The sequence below is a fragment of the Rutidosis leptorrhynchoides genome, chromosome 11 (genome assembly GCF_046630445.1).
Source record: "Rutidosis leptorrhynchoides isolate AG116_Rl617_1_P2 chromosome 11, CSIRO_AGI_Rlap_v1, whole genome shotgun sequence".
Taxonomy (NCBI): Eukaryota; Viridiplantae; Streptophyta; class Magnoliopsida; order Asterales; family Asteraceae; genus Rutidosis; species Rutidosis leptorrhynchoides.
Genome location: NC_092343.1, coordinates 64,959,672 through 64,984,915, shown reverse-complemented (window position 1 = coordinate 64,984,915; position 25,244 = coordinate 64,959,672). Strand labels below are relative to the sequence as shown.

General features: G+C 28.0%; 1 protein-coding gene across 5 annotated transcripts; it reads right to left on the bottom strand.

Annotated features, from left to right (window-relative positions):
* Positions 1 to 9,539: 9,539 nt before the first annotated feature.
* Positions 9,540 to 12,236, bottom strand: LOC139877625 (uncharacterized). 5 transcript variants are annotated; one of them, XM_071865048.1, is made up of 7 exons: positions 11,418 to 12,236; positions 11,225 to 11,324; positions 11,005 to 11,115; positions 10,641 to 10,915; positions 10,402 to 10,511; positions 10,122 to 10,304; positions 9,871 to 9,911 (listed from the first exon to the last, which is right to left on the bottom strand). In XM_071865048.1, exons 1-4 carry the CDS (start codon positions 11,521 to 11,523, stop codon positions 10,885 to 10,887), a joined length of 348 nt encoding a protein of 115 aa, XP_071721149.1. In that variant the 5' UTR covers positions 11,524 to 12,236; the 3' UTR covers positions 9,871 to 9,911; positions 10,122 to 10,304; positions 10,402 to 10,511; positions 10,641 to 10,884. The 5 variants fall into 5 exon arrangements, with proteins under 5 accessions (XP_071721151.1, XP_071721149.1, XP_071721150.1 ...); XM_071865049.1 differs by lacking the exon at positions 9,871 to 9,911 and having other exon boundaries at positions 10,039 to 10,304; positions 11,418 to 11,607; positions 11,991 to 12,236; XM_071865052.1 differs by lacking the exon at positions 9,871 to 9,911 and having other exon boundaries at positions 10,039 to 10,304; positions 11,436 to 11,475; positions 11,553 to 11,581.
* Between the last annotated feature and the right edge of the window lie 13,008 nt (positions 12,237 to 25,244).

Sequence of the window (25,244 nt, the reverse complement as noted above, 5' to 3'; positions counted from 1 at the left end):
ATACTGATTTTAGTAATTACATAATAATATTACATGTGATAATTCAATTATTAATACTTATGTTAATATTAACAGTTCTATTATTTACAGAAAGATACTACTACTAATATTTACGAAGATGATAATAATTTGTATTATTTTTATAATGATAATAATAATAAATATAATACTTATAATTATGATAATAATAATAATAATAACAATTTTGATAATTATAATAATAATTATGATACTAATAATGACAATAATGATAATAATTCATAATAATAACAATAATAATAGTGATCATAATAATAAATGGTAAGTAATTATAATACTAATAATACTAATAATACTAATAATAATAATAATAGTAATAATAATAATAATAATAATAATAATAATAATAATAATAATAATAATAATAATAATAATAATAATAATAATAATAATAATAATAATAAGATGAGACTACCTCAAGAAATAAGCTGTCTAAAAAAAACGTCCCTGCCACGGTTCGAACCCGCGACCTCTCGTTAACCCGGCACTCTCCTAACCATTGAACCAGTGTTGTTTTTCTGTTTTAAATCTGCTCCCATTTAAATATAACCCGTATCATTTATTTCTTATTTTCTTCTTCTTCATCTCAACAATCAATCGATCCAGGGATCAAGCCCTTCTAATATCATGTAATTACACTAATTGTTGTATTAAATATCTAGCATAGAAACAAGTATAAGTGATTAATTGTAAAAAAAAAAAAAAAAAAAACAGACAGGAAACCTGCTGCTGTTCATCGACGGTTTCACCAAAAAAAAATTGATTTTGATTTTGAGAAAGTTTTAGACAATTGTTACAACACGAATTAAGTTCAAAATCATTCCTAGAATCTATCTCAATCCTCAATTTCACTTGAATCATAACACGAAATTTGAATTTAATTGAAGAACATTGTTTGACTTTTTAATCTAAAAACTTTGACTTTAAAATTTGCATTCAATACAGAAAATTGGAGATTTAAACTTTGCAGATAGTTTAAACACATGAATTATAACTTATCTACATTAATACATTTTGAAAAACGAATCTAATTTGAGCTTTTGCCAAAAATACCAAGAACAGAGGTGTTTAGCTAAACAAAAAAAATAAGTTTGATTTAATAGGTGTACTGATTAATATCAGATGTTTTTGATAAAGGAGTGAATGATTCTCCATAGCATTAAGTTAAACGTTTGTTTTATAGCCAAATGAACTCAACATCAAGAATCATCTGGTACATAATAAATAAATAAAATATAAAAAGTAGAAGGGGATTGCTAATAGAATTTTGGATGCTTCTGTGATTGAATTCGATTATGAAACAGAATTAGAGACAGGAATTGAAAGTGTGATCGTGATGTGCAATAGACTCTATATAATTAATCAGATTATACATGTTTTTATAATTTATATAATAAAAATTAATATTAATAATAATAATTAATAAGTATTAGTAATAGTAATAATTATATAAATAATAATTATAAATAATAATGATACTAATATTAAAAAAAAATGATAATAATTATATTATTAATAATACAATAATAGATTATATTATTTTCTATTAATAACTATATAAAAATGATATTAACAATAACAAAAATATTAATAATAATATGATAATATAATTACTAACAATAATGGTAATCAATAATAATACTAATAATAACATAACAAATTACATGTTATAATTTTAATGATACTAATAATAATTATAATAACAATTAATGTATTTACTATATTTTAACCTATAATTTAATATATTACCATTATTAATTATCCTATTTAATATATATATATATATATATATATATATATATATATATATATATATATATATATATATATTAATATTTAATATTTAATATTTATAAATTTTACAAATGTTACAATATATTAGTTATTAATAGAAATCTTTATATATATATATATATATATATATATATATATATATATATATATATATATATATATATATATATATATATATATATAATATTATATGTCTATTTATATATATTCATTTTAATAATAACTTACTCACTTTGTTTATTATTTTACATTTTTAATTCTAATTGATTAAAGTATACTTTATCAATTCAAAACATTACATATACACATTTATATTTATATTTATATATATATATATATATATATATATATATATATATATACATAATTATTTGTTCGTGAATCGTCGGGAGTAGTCAACGTCAAATGATTCCATGTAAACAGTTCAAAAATTTTGAGACTCAACTTTACAGACTTTGCTTATCGTGTCGGAATCATAATAAGATTAAGTTTAAATTTGGTCGAAAATTCCCGGGTCGTCACATGTTCTTACATGTAAATCACTTTACCAAATATTCCGAATACCGCTAAAAGGAAAGGTTTCCTAATTCAAAGTGGACCTCTCAACGGAGACTCGTAATCATACAATGTATCTGATAAATCAATCATTTGATATTATCTTCTAGTTCTATCGATAATCATATTGAAACAAATACGTTCATGTAAAATATTATACGTTTAATACTTTGTTAATATTCTCAAGTTATAATATATAAATATACGTACATATACATATTCATATCCAATTAAATAATGGTTCGTGAATCGTCGAAACTTGGTCGAGGTTAAATGAATGTATGAACATATTTTAAAATCCTTAAGATTCAACTTAACAAACTTTGCTTATCGTGTCAGAATAATATAAAGATAAAGTTTAAATTTGGTCGGAAATTTTCGGGTCGTCACAGTACCTACCCGTTAAAGAAATTTCGTCCCCGAAATTTGATAGAGGTCATCATGGCTAACAATGAGAATGTTATTATGACGATTATAGAGTTTTATCATGTTAAGAAGTATGGATAAAATACTTCGATTACTCGAATCGTATGAGGGGAGTTATCGTAAATGAATGAAATAAGATTATAGTGATTCGTCATATCTTTTGACGTAGATAGGTTGATTTTCGGAGTTTAAGAGATTTGGGGAAGATCTTAGTAATAAAATTTGATTCTTCGATAATTAAGGAAATTAGGAACCGCTTTAATGCGATCATCCGTTTTGATTGCTTTGTTGGATATTTTACTATACTTCGTTTCCTTACAGCTCACATCTTCTATTCTTTCTCCTTCAATTCGTACTTTGAATCATTTGTCAATATGCTCCATCCAGTTATGGTTCTCGATATACTCCTAACCTTCATATCTGTCATTCTCCTTTTTCATCTGCCGCCGAAAAAATCTATTCACTTCTACTATACTCTTGGTTTTATAGTGTTTTTAGTTCTCCCGTGTCTTTATATTGTTATACGCATCGATATACACGGTTTGTAATTTCTGGGTTGTTGTTGGCTATATATCTTCCCTTATATTTCGATGTATTTGATTCTGTTTTTCTATAATCATTGACATCCACAATTAATGCTATCTCCTATTTGCTGCGATTTATACTCCCATTTTTATTTTGGAGCTTCATTATTTTGTTTCCTCTTCTTGCGATTAAGCACCGCTTGTAATGGTCCAGAATTTGCAGATATGAATTTCGGAATGAACATAGTTAATGTTCTAAGAAGGAAATTGTAATGACACGATCTTGATTTGTCAAATTACCAGAATACCTCGGAAAAGACTGAGTTATCAAGAAAAAAAATATATTTTCTTGATATGTTTAGAGGTTAAGTATAATACAAGAGTCGTGTAACATGGCACATGATGACGTTATGATCTGTGAATCATCACATTCCATTTAAAAACTCAGCATGACTTACTGTAATATAATCACGTTGATCAAGTGTCATTATATTATACTAACTCATGCATCAGCTCCCAATACCACTTCAAAAACATTCATATTTTTAAACTCGAAAGTTTCAGAATTTAGAAACTAAAATAGTTTCTTTTATGATGTAATACAGATAGCGCGAAGAGGTAAATGATTTCAGATAAAAATAATTATGGAAATATCTTCAGAAATATGGAGGATATTTATAATGCAATATACGATGATATCTTTGAATTTCTAATATCAGAGGATGATGAAGGATATTGTCCGTAAGGGTTTAGAGTCAGAATCAAGGTATTCGTTAATGACTTCAGCAGATACTGAATCATTTGGATTCTTTGAAGGTAGATTTCGTCCTTGTGATTTGTCCACAACATCCTTCATACTTTGCTCAATCCATTTTCCAGTTCCAAACCTTCTCTATTTCGAGCTTTGCCAACACACTATTCTTTATCATCAAACTTTTTACTGTTAAGGTCATTTATAGTTTTTGCTGCTTCATCAGCATTTCGAGAACTATTCCGCAGTTCGGTGTTTTTCAGAAACTTCACATTCGAAATATGTAAGTCCGTTATATGTACACATATAACTATTGGCGTAGACATGCTGCAAGATTTCAAAATACTGATTGCTAATTCCCGATGATTCGTATGGCAATTCTCGTTACAAGATGCAGATGAAAAAATGATGGGGTTTTGATAAATATAATGATTTTTCGAAAAAATCAAAGATCGGTTGAGTTGTTGGTAAGTTTATTGCTAAGGTAGTGGAACATAAACGGTTCCCCGGTAATGATGGCGAAAGGGCAACGTATATATGGAGTTTATAATAAGATGTTTCAACTGAAAAGTCAAAGTTGATTTGCTGGAGCTGTGACAAAACTGTCTACTTTGAAAAGGAATTGCAAAGTTATTTTTGCTAATAAATGCCAAAGAATTTAACACAGATATGTGTTAAACTTTTACTTAGGTTTCGAGAGTTTACTGGGTGCATAACTGTGGATATCATGTGGTTGGATCATCATCTCGATTGTTCATTATTTGAAATGTCTTCAGGAATTTCGAAGGGTTTGAACACAGGCTGTAATCGTTAATATACATATGATGTTCTAACACAGTTTTGAAGTCAAAGTATGTGACGACCCAGAAATTTCCGACCAAATTTAAACTTGATCTTTATATGAATTTGACACGATAAGCAAAGTTTGAAATGTTGAGTCTCAAATTTTGTGAACTACTTACATAAAACTGTTTGACCTTTAACTATTTCCGACGATTCACGAACAATTGTTGTAAATAAATATGTATATATATATATATATATATATATATATATATATATATATAATGTATAAATATTAAATATTCAATATCTATTATCATATAATATTAATAACTAAATGTAATTACAAGTTAAATTATGATCGTGATAATATATTTATTAGGTTTATTATTATTGATATCAACATCGATATTATTAATATTATTAGATAAGAAGGGAAACATGTAACTTGTTATATCTTTGTTATTGTTAGATATTATTTAATATTCATTATTATGTAAAATACAATATATAATTATACTACATAATCTATAATATGTAATATTTATATATTAAGAATATTTGTTATAATAATATTGTTGTTATTTTAAATAATATTATCATTACTAGTAGTATGAATATTATTACTTCTAAAATATAATAGATATATATATATATATATATATATATATATATATATATATATATATATATATATATATGAAATTTGATATGTATAAGTTGTTATATTATTAAATTTACTAATATATTATTATCATTAATATTATTATAAGTAGTATTATTATTAGTATCATTAAAAATAATATTGTTATCATTTTATTATGTTTATTGTTAGTAAATTCATTAAAATTGCCAATTTAATGATTATTAGTATCACTACTATTTATTATTAACACAATTATTATTATTAGAATTATTGATATTATTATCAGTATTATTATTTCTATTATTACTATTAGTTTCATTTTTTTATTTTTTATTTTATTAATATTGAATAATGAATAATAATGTTGTATAATAATTATTATTATAGTATTTATTATTAGAAATAAATACAATCTATTATTATTATCAGTAATAATATAATTATTATAATTGTTAGTATCATTATAATTTATTATTTTTATTATAATAATAATTATTATTAATAATAGATTTATTAAATTATTAATATTTATTATATAAAAATCGTAAAAAGTAAACAAAATTATACGATTCTGTTATATGTATCGATCAAACTATTTTTGATTGCCAATCCTATCTAAAGAATTGTACTGAACGAATATCAATCAATAATACAAACAAGAATTCGTTGTGGGTCGTATTCACCTTTTAATTTCTTTCGTACTGAGCAAATATTTGATGTCGAACGAATCCAACTACAAAACAAGTTCAATTGGGTCAATTAGCTGTAGTATTGCCTGTTAACCTTTATATAAAACTTTGTTAAAAACAAATCGATTAAAAATAGGAAAAACCAAACAGAAATTTCAGAGAAAACCTACGGTTCCCCTGTTATTACTCCATTTTATAAAAAGCTTGAATTCGATTGAAATTTCAAAATGTAAAAATACAGAAGTGTTAGGAATACTTTACTCAAACTTCCTGCCAAGTTTCAAATTTCAATTCCTGATATCGGATTCTAATTTTGAGGTCAAAAGTTTGGTTTTCAAAAGTCAAACCGAGTGTTCATCAAGAAATTTGGATTCGTTGTGATGTTTCAATTCAAATTAACGAATCCAATAGTTTCTATGAGTGATTTAGGATATATTTCGTGAAGGAATCAAAGTCTATAACTTTCTCAAAATCGAAATCAAATATTTTGTTTATATTTTTTTTTTTAGAAGAACACAACAACTGCTATATATATATTTTAAAAATTTTTTTCCTTCTTTTGAGTCAAAACAATAACGTGGGAATCTGTTTCCATTCTAATCTCTAAACCCAAAAATTTAATCCTTTTGTAATTAGATTGGCTTTGGTTGATTTTAAAAAAAAAAATTGAAAAAGAAGGAGAAGAGAGAACAGAAAGTAACAGGTTTTATGTTTTTGTTTATGGATTAAAACAGAAAAACACGCAGTAGCGTGATGGTTGGGTGTTGGTACAGGTGAGCGAGAGGTCTCGGGTTCGAACCCGTCTTGGTGCAAAATTTTTTAAAAGACCTTGGAAGGTAGTTTTCTATATCAAAACTATTATTATTATTATTTATCATTTATTGTTATCATCATTATTATTGTTATTATTATTATTCTTATCTTATATAAGTATTATTGTTATTAGTATTATTATTAGTATAAGGACTAGTAATATAAGTATTATTAAATATCATTATTTTTATTATTATTATTACTACAATTATTATGGTTATGATAAAATGATAATAAACCTATTAGGAATTGATTAAGTATAATTGTAATATCGTGAACGAGATTGTGATAATATAAGACTATAAGCATTATGAATTGATTACGAATATAATTAAGACTATGTGTCGAGTTATAAACGATTATAAAATGTTTAATATTTAGAACATGAATATGGTTATGATATAAAAATAGTTATGGTTATAAACTTTTTAAACAAAGTATTATAATTATTAACATTATTACTATTATTATGATTAATATTGTATTATGAGTATCATTATAGCGAAGAAATAAAAATACTTATTACATATACAATAATTATATTAATATTTCATATAAATATATATATATATATCACACATATTATCATATTTTTACGTATAACAAACTACTGATTTTTAAAATAATACTAATTATATATATATATATATATATATATAACTAAATAACTAAATATTAATTATCTTAAATATATACATACAAATTAAATAGATATAACCTATGATCTAACATATAATACATAATTTTAAATAGAAATTAGTATAAATTCTACATAACTACAAATATATATATGAATATATATAATATATATATATAAATAAAATTTTGTGATTTCCATTATATGTGTTAATATATATATCAATGCTATAGGTTCGTGAATTCGAGGCCAACCCTACATTTGTTCAATGACGTATATATATATATATATATATATATATATATATATATATATATATATATATATATATATGTATACATATATATGTGTGTATATATATGTGTGTATACATATATATATACACATATATATATATATACACATATATATATATACACACATATATATATATATATATATATATATATATATATATATATATATATATATATATATATATATATATATATATATGTATACATATATATGTGTGTATACATATATATGTATACACATATATATATATATATATATATATATATATATATATATATATATATATATATATATATATATATAGTAACAAAATACAGTATTGTGAGTTTCATTACTCCCTTTTAAATGCTTTTGCAATATATATTTTTGGGACTTAAAATACATGCGCTGCTTTTATAACTGTTTTACGAAATAGACACAAGTAATCGAAACTACATTATATGGTTGAATGATCGAAGCCGAATATGCCCCTTTTTGCTTGGTAGCCTAAGAATTAGGGAACATCACTAATTTTGAGAATTAGTGCACCCCTAATTGACACGAATCCTAAAGATAGATCTATTGGGCCTAACAAACCCCATCCAAAGTACCAGATGCTTTAGTACTTCGATGTTGTTTTATCATGTCCGATGGATGTCCCGGAATGATAGGGGATATTCTCATATACATCTTGTTAATGTCGGTTACCAGGTGTTCAATCCATATGAATGATTATTTTTGTCTCTATGTATGGGACGTATATTTATGAGAAATGGAAATGAAAATCTTGTGGTCTATTAAAATGATGAAAATGATTGATTATGATAAACTAATGAACTCACCAACCTTTTGGTTGACACTTGAAAGCATGTTTATTCTCATGTATGAAAGAAATCTTCCGCTGTGCATTTGCTCATTTTAGAGATATTACTTGAAGTCGTTCATGGCATATTTCAAAAGACGTTGCATTCGAGTCATTGAGTTCATCAAGATTATTATTAAATCAATTATAGTTGGATATATTATGAAATGGTATGCATGCCGTTTGTCTTTTAAAAACGAATGCAATGTTTGTAAAATTGTATCATATAGAGGTCAAGTACCTCGCGATGTAACCAAATGTAATGTATTCGTCCTGATGGATTAGGACGAGTCGTTAGAAAATATAGCTTTGATAGATGTAAGGATCTAAGAGTGATGATTTCGGTTACATCTCGAATTGAATTTTTGCGATTTCAAAATCAAAATATGTAATTGAAATTGAATGAGTATGGTTGTTTTGATTTCTATAAAAGAATGTAAATTGTTATGAAAATAGTGAATATAGGGGATGATGACTGAATCAGATTCGAAGAATTGTAACATATTAATCGTGAATTTATATATCTCTCGGGTATTACCTACCCGTTAAAAAAATTCACAATTAATATTTTGTACAAAAAAATTTTTATTACAGCCTTTATGAATATATATATATATATATATATATATATATATATATATATATATATATATATATATATATATATATATATATATATATATATATACATAATTATTTGTTCGTGAATCGTCGGGAATAGTCAACGTCAAATGTTGGCTATCGACTCGGGTAGATGCACTCAGACCAATTTTATTGTAGCATCACTATTCCATAATTAAAATAACATACGTTTAAGTTCTTCAAGATTATGACTTTGCACCAACTAAAAATGGTTTGATCTTAGGTATTTTGAGATCCCCAATTCCAATTGATCTTCCTACACCGGAAATCCATTCATCAAAACTCTCATATGGGTCGATACTCTAACGTTTACCATTAGATGAATCCCAAGACATGATCTTTCCAGAACTGGAAACACAATCACGATCCGCGTTCTTATTCTATAAAAGGATAAATGTAATATCAGATTGTAAATGGCTTTGGTCGAAGCCTCCATAACTTTTCTACGACTTTTTCTTCAAACTTGCATCACCTCTATAGATCCAAACAAAAAAACTATTAATAAACCTCCACAAATTTATTATCAGATAGCATTTGACCAACCAATCTCACAAAATGTAGTCATCAAAATCTTCTAATAACCTAACATAAAACCATGGACATCAAAATTTCATCTGTGGTTTTAATCTTTATTATAATGATGCACATATTTGCAAACAATAAACAAAGAAAATGAACGTATACCTAAATGTGACTTTTATCTTAGCTAAATATTATAAGTAATTTAACTTTCTAAGCCCATCCTTTGCTGTGATTTTATCTTTGAGTTCACTTGTAATAATAGTATGTAGTCAATATAACAGATACGCAAACACTCTTTGAATGTTGATTGAAAATTCCACTCTTTGTACCGAACCTAAACCCACCCTGCATAAGGTCATGATAGATAAGGGTATAAAAGATAAATGACAATACAATTTAGTTACTCGCTTCGACCCATTTATGTGAAGAAAAGTTGTTATACCCTGCAATTTGCAGAACCAGCCTTAAATAGGTCCGAAACACAAGCTAGTGTACTATGCATCATTGATATAAACCCTACACCCCCAAAGAACCAATTGAATTGTCGAAATCCTGTAAATGTAATAGATCGAGTATCAAATGAATTATTCGTATTAAAGTCAAAGGAAAATTGACAGGTATGTGAGTAATAATATGATTAGTCATAATCATAATACATATAATATAATCCCTTTGACTTACCTTCCCATTACTTCAATTTACCGTTGTACATGAGCAAGACAACTGGTTCATGATTGTCTTTATTCTCTCATATGGAATCAAACATATATGTAGCATGATAGACACATCTGATCATTTATCCACTGTATAGACCTATCATCCTTTAAACGGTAGGTTGAATATAGTATCCATTAGAGCCTAATCTTTCATCTCCAGTTTCAACTTTCAAGGGTAGCATCAATGTCAACACCAGATCTTATGTACTTCAAGATTTTATCAAATTGATCAGAATCAACCTAAAGTATTGAATATAAACTAACATGTTATACTTTCGCAAAAGGATTTTAAAGTCGAAGAGAAAAAAAAGTTTGTATAATTTCAATACCTCGGGACCTTGCTCAACGTCTTTTCTAAAGGGATCACCAACCACACGTTTAAGAATAGTAAGTATTTACTTGCAAGTGCAGCCCATAATGTGCATGTAACCTTGAGACCACTATTATTTAATAGTAGCACAAAAAGTTCAGTAGATGAAATGGTATTGCACATATTTAGTTACAACAAAAGCTAATACAGAGTAATATTTAAGAATAGTAATTATTTACTCTATAACCATCAAGTGGACATTGAGGTCAGTAGATTTCAGCTCATCACGCTTGGCATACTGCTTAAGCTCACTAAAACCATCTTCACTACCATTAACATCTGTAATTAAAAAGAAAAATAAAGGCGGATTAGAACGCAAGCAAATATGTTTATAATTGAATAGGAAATTATTGAAAGCACACAATTTATTACCAGCAGTCAAACCCTCACCTAAAACCCTGATTTTTAAATTGTTGAGACCAACGTAAACCTGTAAAGATGGAAAAAGCTTTATTGGAAAGATGATGCATCTGAACATAAGTTATAAGGGAACAAATACACAGATACCTGAACAGTAAATTCATTACACATATATTGTCAATACTGAATTTGATGCTTCCACCTTAAATAAGATACCGCTTGTCAACCAATTGATCAAAATCATCAAGAAACTTGTCAATCCGTACAACATATATATAAAAATATATCTTAAATAGGCAAGCATATTAAACCTTTTAATAAATTTGCAACATGGTAATATCTTTAATAAAAGTTCAGTTTAAAAGTATATTCTTAATTACTAACCCTTATATGTTTATCACAGATCTCACTTTGCAATTTTGTGGATTAACTTGACAACAACAATATCAAACAACACAAATGATGTAGTACCAGTAACATCTTGTACTCGAAGTTGAACCTTAAAGCTGTAATTTAAAGAATAAATACAGATATATACTAAGTAAAAAGATAGACATGAAATAATACAAATGAAAATAACAAAACCTTATAAAAACAGATGCAGTCATCTCCTTGGGGCAATATAGTTTACCATCTTCAATAGCTTATTGACTATCATTATCAATATCTTCAAGGGTCACCATATCTCCTCTTAACAACCATCTTTTTGCATTTCCTGCAACCAATATAAACCCACCCATGTTCCACCCCAAAAGACTTTATTGTTGACAACACGACAACGTAGACTTGCTGCATCCAACCAATGATATGTAGTAATTAGTTACATGGTTTCTTTTTCAGAACTACATGTAATAATAACAATGATGTATTAATAATTTAAATACTATTATCGAGTCAACAATCCCATCAATAGTCTTCCTTAAATCCAAATTAAGGAATTCAACACGACCATCGTGAACAATTTGGCTAAAAAGATACGGAGGCAATTTATAATTCATACCATGTTCTCTTTTTGTCCCAGACATTTCATCGAACACCTTTCATGCACTCAATAATCCCCATTTAACATCAGGACCGTATAATTTAAGATGAAGATGGATGATTTCGTTGGTGTTAGATGATGTTTGAAATTCCCAAATTTGAACCTCCATCCAACCGTCGTTGCTCCTCTGTTGTGGAATACCTTTTAGTTTTGGTCTATTCAACGGACTGGTATTATTTTGATTAATAGTTCCGTTAACAATAACCGGTGTTCGTGGACCAACTAAATAGATATACCATTTATCATCAACTTCTGATATTTTTAAACCAGATTCATCATACCATACCGCCACAGGAGCATTGAATCTGGATTGGTGTTGAGGTAATTTGTAGATAAGGTAAGTTGCATACCTTGTTTCAAATTCCAATATTTGACAACTTATTTCGCTGGTGATTTTAAATTCGTAGTTATTCAATTCCATGGTTTCTCCAAATCTTTTACTATAAAATAGAAAAATAAAATTAGGCATCATATACTGTCCCTGTTTAAAACCGTTTAATAAAGCATCATATAGGCACTTACTGATATCCATCAATAGAATAACTACACCATTTTCATCTACTTGGAGATGTTACATTTTTTTGTATTGATAAAAAATGACAAAAGTACTTATAAGATCTACAATATGGAAGTTTATGACTTTATCTTACCTGAATCATTTTGATCAGATTCTTTCGAATATGCAGATCTTATCAAATGAGAGTGAATTCCGATTTACCCGTCCATTTATGGAAAATTAAAATACGTAAATCTCCATTTGCCCGTCCAGTTAATTGATTTTGTTAACAATAATTATAATGCCTGTTGATTTGACCATATTATAAAATCCATTCAGAGATTCATATGAAATGATATATCTCATGATTCATTCATCTTCCATTCAAGAAACTAAAAAAACGGTGACAGTAACATGATTTTAAGAATGAGAAATAGAAAATGAGGAATTGATTCCAGACTACAACTTAATAAAAATTATAGTCACATGACCTTATTCACTGTCATAAAAAACTCATGAATATCAACAAATGATTTTCATTATGTTACAAATCATAGTATTATTTTTTATTAGCAAATCGATTACCTTTATGCAATTATAAATCATGACCTTAATAACTTCTACAGAAAAACTCATGAACATCAAAAAATGTTTCAATTCAACCCACTTTATGGTTATATTTAGACTTATCGACATTTAATTGCTTATTTAAAATTCTATGAAAAAAAAGAAACCCGACGTGGTCATAGAGGTTTACCCCCATGACTCCGGATTGCGTTCAAAGCAAGAAGGAAATACATCAATATCAAAAAGAATATAAAAATCTAATGGTTTTGTAATTGATATATAGAAACTATTAACTGATTATTAACTTACTAAGTTGTAACCCCTTGTTGATACAAAAGGATTGACATCAAGCACTTGCAGACATATAAAAGATGTTTATAAAATTCTACCAGAATATTGACACATGAAGATAGAAAAAGAACCTTAATTCGGGTAATAACGACCACTTCTGGGATTGAGGGCTGTCCGTTCAAAGAGGGAATGAGGGATGAGGTTTGGGAACCCTGATTTGTGTAAACAAAAGAAGCCGATCTCCCATTTTTTTTCAGTCGCGTAATTGTTAATTGTATGGCGTGGAAGGGTACTTTTTGTAATCAAACAATTCAACATTGTTAGGATTATGAGGTCACAAACAAGCAAGATCAGGAAAAAAAATTAAGGGTATAGATCATTGATGATAAATTTAATGGATGACTAAGATAAATGATCTATTTTAACTTTTGTTATTATATATAAAATAAATTATTATTATTATTATTATTATTATTATTATTATTATTATTATTATTATTATTATTATTTTATTTTATTATTATTATTATTATTATTATTATTATTATTTTATTATTATTATTATTATTAATATTATTATTATTATTATTATTATTATTATTATTTTATTATTATTATTATTTTATTATTATTATTATTATTATTATTATTATTATTATTATTTTATTTTATTTTATTATTATTATTATTTTATTATTATTATTATTATTATTATTATTATTATTATTATTATTTTATTATTATTATTATTTTATTATTATTATTATTATTATTATTATTATTATTATTATTATTATTATTATTATTATTATTATTATTATTATTTTATTATTATTATTATTATTATTATTATTATTATTATTATTATTATTATTATTATTATTATTATTATTATTATTATTATTATTATTATTATTTTATTTTATTTTATTATTATTATTATTTTATTATTATTATTATTATTATTATTATTATTATTATTATACACTAAAACTCAAGCCAGATTTCGCCGTTTCAGTTTTACCGGATTGTCGTTTTGAGTTTACGTTCACACTACAAACGGTCCCTCAACTTCGGCTCAATCTACACAACGGCCCCTCAAGTTTACACTTTTCAGGGGTAGAAAGCATAAATATATAATTTTATTAAAATAAAAGAAACTAATTCCACTCGAATTTTTAACGTGCCATATCTTCTCGCTCGGTGCGAGTTAAATTTTTCCGAGACCACCGTTCAACTCGAAAAAATCAGACGAACCCAACGGGACTAACTATACGCGAAACAGACATCGTTAAAAAAAATACTAGATAACAGGTCCCATATTCTCGCTCGGTGAAAGTTAAATTTTTCCGAGACCACCGTTTAACTCGAAATAACTTTACGAACACAAGGCGACTAACTATACGCGAAACAGATATTGTTAAAAAAACACTAAATATTTCGGGCTATATTACATACATATACATACACGTCCAACAAACAACTCAACCTACTAAATATATTAGATATCAAATAGCGTATATCCAAATTCGACCGCACGTCGAATACAACCGCAACAACGTGCAGTCGAATAACTATTTTCAGGAAATAATGATTATTATTAATTATGTCATTATTATATTATTATGGATGTTATTAATTTTATTATTATTATTATTATTATTATTATTATTATTATTATTATTATTATTATTATTATTATTATTATTATTATTATTATTATTATTAAGTAAATGGGTTTAAATTCAACACTAAATTTAATTAAAAACTTGTGTTATAAGTTAAGTGGTAGTGATTTAACACTCTATATTAGAGGTCAGGGGTTCGACTTCCCGGAACTACAACATTGAAAACAAAGTTATCCCCTGAGTTTGAAACCCACCCAAGGTCGCAGTCCGCACATGGGGTTGAGGGTAGCGGGAAGGGGGGCTTATCGGCCATGTCCTCGAATTGATCCGGGTTTCCTCCTCGGTAGCAGTTGGGGGCGTGTTATGCAACTGCGAGTGATGATCACGTGTGTGCTTTAGTCCTCACTGGGTGATTCTAAACTGCTGTTAAAAAAACACTAAAATTTAATTAACGCTCACTATTCACTCTTAGGGATTATTTACTTATTTTTCTGAATTTGCCTATGTTTTCATTTGCTTCTTATTCTGGATGGATGTTTGATTCCATGTCCTCTGGAAACAGACAAATTTTCAGATTCAGTAACAAAGAGACAACAATTTTATTTACTGAATTAAGAGGTGTACAGAAACAGACAATTAAATGACAATTAAACAAACCCTTAATATTTAATCCAATATTGTTTTATTGTTATTATTTTAATTTAATAAACAACGTCACTCTTTAAGGATATCCTCCTTAGATATTCGACGGGTTGTATAAATGATGATGTTCGAAAAATCATGAAAACGATCATGATATATACAAAAGTTTAAGGACTACTAATAATAATAAAAAAGAAAAATCTACACACAATATGTCACTAGATCTATGAGTCTTCTAACTAAATCTCACGTACGTATTTACGTATCTATCTATACATTATATAAAACAATGTTTTAAACATCATATACATGACATTTTTCTTTAGCCTCTATTTTAAAAATTGGTGACATGTCAAATTATTAGAAAAATCAAATCTTAATAAGTTATATTTGTAAGATTTTTAAATATTTGAAAAGGTTTTATTATCCGTGATACATTAATATTAATATTAATATTAATATTAATATTAATATTAATATTAATTAATTAATATTAATACTAATACTAATACTAATACTAATACTTATACTTATTATTATTATTATTATTATTATTATTATTATTATTATTATTATTATTATTATTATTATTATTATTATTATTATTATTATTATTATTAATATACTAAATGCGGTGACATTTTGTGTAGTTTTAGTTATACTCGATTGTCGTTTTAAGTTTGCGTTCACATTACAAACGGTCCTTCAACTTCGGCTATATTTTAATATACTAAATGTGGTGACATTTTGTGTAGTTTTAGTTATACTCGATTGTCGTTTTAAGTTTACGTTCACATTACAAACGGTCCTCCAACTTCGGCTATATTTACATAACGGCCCCTCAAGTTTACACTTTTCAGGGGTTAAAAGTGTAAATATATAATTTTATTAAAATAAAAAAAAAACTAATGCCACCCGAATTTATAACGGGCCCTATCTTCTCGCTCGGTGCGAGTTAAATTTTTTCGAGGCCACCGTTCAATTCGGAAAAATCTCACGAACCCAACGAGACTATCTATACGTGAAACGGACAATTTTTTAAAAAACGCTAAACACAACGACAACACGTATCTTCCCGCTCGTCACGAGTTAACTTTTTTCGACGGCAGCGTCAGACTCGAAATAATTTTATGAACAAAACGAAACTAACCACGTTCGAAACAGACACTTTTTAAAAAATGCTAAACACGACAGCCCGTATCTTTCTGCTCGCCGCGAGTTAAATTTTTCCGACAGCACCGTTACACTCGAAAAAATTTATCGAACAAAACAAAACTAACTACGTTCGAAACAGATACTTTTTAAAAAACACTTAACACAACGACATCTAAAACGGCGCTTAACACATTGGTCATGTTCCCCTCTGTAAATACACAACGCTGCGTTAATTATGAATACGCAGCCTGAAAGCCCCCGACGCAACGCGCGGGCCGGTCCGGACTAGTTAATATTAAATTAGATTATCCGTGATATATTAAATCAAATAAAAATACTCCGTAGATGTTTAGGTGATATATTTGAAAGGTTTTTATATTTATTATTTTGACTATTTTTCATTTTGAGTATATGCTTATTGAATTTTGAGCTTATTATATCTTAATTTTTTGGTTTTTGAGTTTTGGCATAAATAATAATGCAAATCGTTGGTTTAAACTAACAACTACATCTATATTTATAAAATCGTATTTATATTCTGATATATTGATTTATTAATATAATATTTTAATATATTAATACAACAACAACAAAACTCAATACTACATGAGTGGTGTATGGGGATGTGATATGTAGATAATCCTTCCCCTATCCTAGAATAAAAACAAGTCATTTCTCCACCCAGAGTGAAACACTCTCAAAAGTAGAGAAAGTCATCCCTCTCTCTATTCGACGGATAAAGAGATTGCTTCCGAGTGGACCTCCGGCCAATAAGTAGGAAATTTTTTTTTTAAAAAGTAAAATAAAATTAAAAATAAAATTGAGACGCCATGAAAATGGTAGAATCAAATTTCCATGGATTTTAAATCCTGCCTGGAATTCAATTTAGGCTCTAAACGGCAGTCAAGACTCCAATAAATCGACGCTTGCTGTTGACTCAAAAATAGAGCCGATATTTTAATATATTAATAGATGAGCTATTAAAATAATGCAAGGCGTTGGCACCAATATAAACCAATATTAATTTAATAATAGCATTTCAAAATAACATTCAATGAGCGGACAAGATAGGAGATCGTCTAACTTTTCAATTTACATTTCCTTAATGCTGCTCTTAATACACCATCCCTTCCACACTTGGCTTACTCTTACATCAAGTTAGGATGTGGTTGTATTGGTTGCAAAGCGGAACGTAGGTGCTTAGAGTATGTGTTTCGCAATGACAATTAATAAGAGCTAAAGACAATCAATGTCTCACTATTTCTTCAGCGTCCCGTTTTCACTCATAGACAACTATGTGTTGCACTTTCGAGGGTTAAAAGTAAAAATGAACCGAAGGTACTGATTTGCAACAAAGAAAATCAAATCAACAATTCGACAACAATTGTAGTTTATAAGGAAGTTGTGCAACATTTGTAGTTTACTTCTATAATTATAGTATTTAAATGTTCATAATACTAATAACTAATACTTCGTAAATGAAATACTCTTTTATGTTTAATTACTATGTCTTTTCATTTATCATTGTTACGTATATTTTTTTACTTGAAAAGTCTAACTAACTAACATACTAATAGCTAATCGTTTAACTTATATTTAATAAGTTTGTGTATCACACGGGCTAAAACTTAGCATACGTATATTTCTTGAAAATTTTTGGCTACGGTAAGTTAATTTACAATTTATTTCATCTTGGCAACTAAAACCCTCAAAATTTGAAGTGTTCGAAAACACAATTTATATGCCCAAAATGGTATATATATATATATATATATATATATATATATATATATATATATATATATATATATATATATATATATATATATATATATATATATAGGGGCAGGATCAATGGGGAAGTAACTAATCGGGGGGAAGCGGGGGGAAGCAAATTTTTTTTTTTTCGTTTTTTTTGGAATTTCTTTTCCGGCATCAAGATCACACAAAAATATGAACATTTAGAAGAGACAATTCGTGATGAATGTTATTATTTAGGCGGGAAAACGATCGACAAAAATAACATTCAAGATAATATTGTTCGTGAAGAATATGAACGTTTTTTTTCTTCATGTTTTGTGAAGTAAAATTTATCCCGATTTAGAGTTTAGGGTTTAGGATATAGGGTTTGGTTTTTTGGGTTTATTCCATAAATCCAAAACACCAAACCCTAAACCCTAAACTCTAAACCGTTCGTGTTAAAAACTCAATCTAAATCCTAAATCTAAACTCTAAATCTAAACCCTAAACCTTAAATTTCTAAACCATAATATCTAAACCCTATAAACCCTAATATCTAAACCCCAATAGCTAAAACCTCAACATACGCTCGAAAAACACGATAATTGTTATATATTACTTCTTCGAGCGTTTTTCCGCCAAAATAAAAACATTTATCACAAAGTGTCTCTACTAAATGTTCATATTTTCATCTCATCTATAATGTTCGAGAACAAAGTTTTTTCAAAAAACGAAAAAAAAAAGTTTTTGCTTCCCCCCGCTTCCCCCCGATTGGTTACTTCCCTCTTGATCCAACCAATATATATATATATATATATATATATATATATATATATATATATATATATATATATATATATATATATATGTGTGTGTGTGTGTGTGTGTGTGTGTGTGTGTGTGTGTGTGTGTGTGTGTGTGTGTTATAGTTATTAGTGTAATATAAAACCTGATATGTCTTTAAACAAGATATGACTAAAGACATAACACTACCAAAAATTATACGTTTAAACTTAGCATATTTCATTGATAGATATGATAAATATAATTGATAAATAATTCAAATGATAATAAGTAAATTTCATATTTTTTTTATTTTATTTTATTGACTAAAACAACATTTGTGAAATGACCCGTGAAATCACGGGTTTAGTTAAACGAAACAGTTTAATGATATGTTTTAGGAATTAAGTGAATTTAAATACTAAAGTCGTTTAGTTTAATGACCCGTAAAATTACGGATTCTGACTAAGAAACTTGTCGTTGTTTTTACAAACATATAGAGACATGTATTTTCGCATACATATGTAACGTAATTAATCCCATAAAGAGAATCCATATTTGAATATTAATATAATAATAATAATAATAATAATAATAATAATAATAATAATAATAATAATAATAATAATAATAATAAAGTTTGCTTAAAAAATGAGTATTCATATTTTTAATAATAATTATAACTAATAACAAACGTCTTTTGAATTTTTTTTTTAAATTGTAAAGATTATAGTATATCTTAATCATAATAATTAAATTATAATTAATTGTAAAGATTAAATTTTAATTGTAAATTAAATTAATTTATGAAGTCATTCAAGTGGGTTAATTTTTTTTTTTCTATTTTCATTTCGATTTTTTTCAATGAAGAAAAATGACTATTTATGATGTTATCATTATAATATTTTAATATTAACTATAGATTGATAAATAGATATATAGTATTAAAAAAATATTTAATCAAAAAAATAAAAGACCTTAATTGATAAAGACAAAACGACCCGAAATAAAAATACTCGATATAAAAATCAAGGACTGGTATACTAAGTGGGTCGGCGACTGCATTGTAAGCACCGTCGATAAATAAACGACATACTAATTCATACAAGACGACAAGTCCAAATGTTGTACCATGTGTACGTCAAATATCCACAATTTCCAAGTGGCCAAATGTCAATTTCCTTTTCAAGTAATTATCATTACTCCATCTATCACACAACAACACCAACAACAACAAAATCCAAACCCACATATGCGAGGTACGAAGAAAATAAAATATAAAACATATTTCCTCTATTCTAGAATAAAGACAAATCATTTTTTCACCGTACTAAAACAATCTCAAGAGTAGAGTAAGCCATCACTTTCAATGTTCTATGGAGAGAGAGATTGCTTCCAAAAAGACCTCCGTCCTATAAGTAGGAAAAATTTTAAAAAATAAAATATAAAAAATGTGACGCCATGAAAATGGTAGAATTAAATTTCCATGGTTTTTAAATTCTGTCTGGAAATCAAAAGAGACTCTAAACGACAGTCAAGTCGCTTAAATTTCCACTATTTTTAAACCGTTTCAAATTAATTATTCACTGTTAAATATGAAAAGCAAAGTATTAAAATTATAACAATGCTAAATGTAGCCCTTAGGACTATGTTTAGGCATAAGATATTTAAATTTAAAAAATTTATTGAAATAATTGCATTATATATATATATATATATATATATATATATATATATATATATATATATATATATATATATATATATATATATATATATATATATATATATATATATATATATATATCCAAAAGTTCAAACGAGAACCACAATAAGGACGAGAACTGCTAGAACTTTTAATTTACAAAAATTTTCACAAGTGAGTAGATTGAATCAACCATAAATATTGATAGAGAGTAAAAATGAACATAAGATAATATGGAAAAAAACTTATATTTTTATCAATATCATCAAATATATAGTTTCTCGTTCACATGTGCATATTTATTTGTGAACATGTAGACATTTCATATAATTAACAATTTAACATGTAATTCGTGGTAATGAACATATGTTTGTTGATGATATCAACATTAATTAACATTTTCATGTAATTTGTTGCATTTAAATGCATAAAAGCTATGAAATTAAAAAGTTCTCGCGGTTCTCGCATTTTTTGTGGTTCTCGTATATGTATATGTATTTAAAATTGTCTTTCCTTATATAATTATTATATTAATATTATTCATGTCATGATTGAGTTACATACACGAAATTAAACTATATTTGGTATGGTTAAATGTTGTCCTTAGAGCTACGTTTATTTTTTTTTATAGAAGTGATAGGAGTCTTTAATTAATTGGTTAAAGGTTCCCTTGCTACGAGTCGAGTTTGTTGTTGTTTTCATGTATACATGTTATCATGGAAGCTTTTAACTGATAGAACGAATTGAATTCAAAAAAGTGTGGTAGTTCTTTTTCTTGAGGCAGACCGAGCCGCTCATAATGCAGACTGGTTGAAGTTGATCTAAGGCGTTCTTGACACAATTGCACACCTGTTTAATGGGGAAAATATATACAAATTGTTAAAAAAAAGAAAAAAAGAAAAAAAAATCAATAACAAAATATGTAAAAGCAGGGCACAACCAATGTAACTAAAAATCATCGAGAAGTGTAGAAACTGCTCTTTGAAATCAGTAAGATAGAAAATAAACTAATTTAAAATTCATCGTAAAAAGTACCTTTTACCGTGGGCATTACAGAAACTGAAGTTCCTGACCGATTTTGACACCGCAATGAGATGGGTATCAAAATTTTCAATAAACCTAAAAACCAATTAGATTCCAAAAATGGATAACGGAAATGTTGTAGGTTCTTATAACATGATCAGTTACCGCGAGTTTGCGCCCTTCAGGTTAATAGTGTAAAGTGGTGTAAAAGCGCCATCTAGAGTGACTGCTTTTGTGTTGGCAGCATATTTTTGTCAGCATCCCATGAAGTCGTATACAACGTTAAAGTTTGTATCACTGCCTATTTGAGATTGACCTTTGTTTTTCCTCATACCAAAAGATGGCTTCATAACAACGGCGAGTGTCGTTAGTGTCACCAATATCATTATAAAGTTGCGTTATACCTGGACAATATAGAACAAAATAGAATAAATATGCAGAGTAAAGTTGCTGGTAAGTTTGGATAACTTGACACACATTTATAGTATAAACAGAGAGTTACGGTTAAAAAGTTATGATTTCACGAAAAATGCTCCAAAACGAACTGCTATTATGCACAACATCAGCTTTTCAGCACCAACATGGTGTTTTGTCGGCAATTAAAACGTTTCTGGACTCGATAAATCTAAGCATACCGTATACCATTTTGAAGCCCTTCGGACACCGGATTCTACAATTTACAAAACAATCTCAAGACAACTAAAGAAAACAAAAACCGGACGATGCGCATATATGTTTCTGAATTTACCTTTTTTATATGCGGTAGAGTAATATCGCATCAATAAGCTTTAGTCAATAGTTCATCAATAACCTCATCGACATGTGTCAATGCAAACTTTCCACCCCTAACTTCCGTCTCAGTTTCCTATAATCATTATATAGAGGCTCCAAATATCGATAAACATCATTATCTGTTCCTGTTAGTCTAAGATAAAATGCTCCAAGCAATCTGATATCGGCTAAAAAGTCACGTTTTCAGTTCGGTATTAAAGGCCAAAAACAAGAAAGTTTCGAACTTTTTCGGCAAAATACCCATTTTGTCAGTTAGAATTGAAGAACAAGTAAACACGGAGACGGTGCAAAAAGAATCAAGAGAATCGGAGCTAAAACGAAGATTCTAGAGCGAAAACGGTGAAAGATAAGAAATCAAGTTACGATCCAGGAATTTCAGCTGACCAAGAAAGCTAAACGGCCTGCCAAACGGATTACCTGGCTCAAAAATGGCCTGCCAAACGGGTCAGACAAACGGCCCTTGCAAACGGCTTGGCTTGGCAAACGCCCCCTGCAAACGGCCTGCCAAACAGCCTGCCAGCCGTTTGCAGGGAAAATTTAGGCTTATTTAAAGGGTCTTTGTCATTCATTCCAACAAACACTTCAATTCACTTCTTTCTCTCTCTTGTACAATATTAGTCATACTTTCAAGGTATTCGACTCCGTGCGGGAAACCTAGTACCCGGAGAAGAACGCCGAAGATTGTATTAGGAGCGGTCTGGAGTCTTGAAGTTGTCACTTTTGTATTCGGAACTCATTTAATCTACTGGTACTTCTATCATTTATCTTTATATAATGTCTTCTATCATTATGTTCTGTGATAGTGTTGCCATGATTAGCGAGTAGTTATCTTTAGTGTATGCTATGATGTAAGCAATTATAATGCCGAAATAATGTTATGGTTTGTGTATGTTGTTGAAATGCTTTCCGATTATGCTTTAAACTCAATCGCTTTTCCAACTAATAGAACGTAGTTATTGGCTCTGTTATTGGGAAGTCGCGAACCCCAATTCAGAGTACACTATTTGTGTCACCCCTTGGTAAGAGAAGTCTATCAGATACAACGTAAGATCTACTGAGGCACACCGGTTGCAGTAAGTCTATCAAGCTTTGGATTCCGACTGAGGACTATTTCGTAGTGAAACATCTGACTAGACCCTTAGTACATTGTCGGTCCTAGACCATGCTAGTGTAGTCACCAAGCATATAAACTTCGTACGTGCATGCTGAAGCACAGCGGTTGTTGTAAGCTGTACCTCTGCTAAGTAAGGCCATGGAACCTGGTCAGTGTTGATTAGTACACTGCACCATAACGCGGTCTCAAGCATTGCACCCCGCTTGAGGGATTCTTAGTTAATTAAGGAACTATTTGTTTAGACACATAAAGGATTGGACCGTTAGGATAACCGAACATGTTCATGGAAGTCAGCTTGACTTGGCCATGGTGTTCTTTATGGTTGAACTCTTTTTAAGGGCCTAACTATCTGTTAAAACCAATCATTAACGAAAGCATTGAAACACATCACGTCTCTCGGATATGGTAAACCATGTATTCTATTATGCTTAAGAAAGTTTAGACCTTTGTGGAATGTTAATACGTCACCCAACCGAGTCGCTCAATTGGATGAGCCGTCTGAACGTGTATGCCTGTAGTCAGACTGCACAGGCGTCGGGGGTAAGGGACGTTGCTGTCCATTCAGAATCTTCAAGCCTATCGCAGTACCCAGTGACATGTCTTATGACAGGGGCGTTTAGGACCAGTGTAATGAATACAAGGCCTCTTCCTATTCATGAGCCAACATTCCATAATCTCGGCAGAATAACTGATGAAATCATAGTATGCACTTACTTTAACCTTATCTGAATTACGAATTTTATCGCATTTACTTTATCTGTCTTATAAATTAGGAAATCCCAAAATTAAGTAACCACTACTCCTTCATAACTATCTTAGGCTTAAATATAGGTTCGATTCTACTGATATCTCAAAAATACG

Coding starts and splice junctions, on each gene's coding strand:
- LOC139877625 (XM_071865050.1), bottom strand. CDS start 11,523: ATGTTCAGATGCATCATCTTTCCAATAAAGCTTTTTCCATCTTTACAG. Junction 11,116..11,224: donor GTCCACTTGATGGTTATAGA/GTAAATAATTAC, acceptor ATTAAATAATAG/TGGTCTCAAGGTTACATGCA. Junction 10,916..11,004: donor ACGTTGAGCAAGGTCCCGAG/GTATTGAAATTA, acceptor TCAATACTTTAG/GTTGATTCTGATCAATTTGA.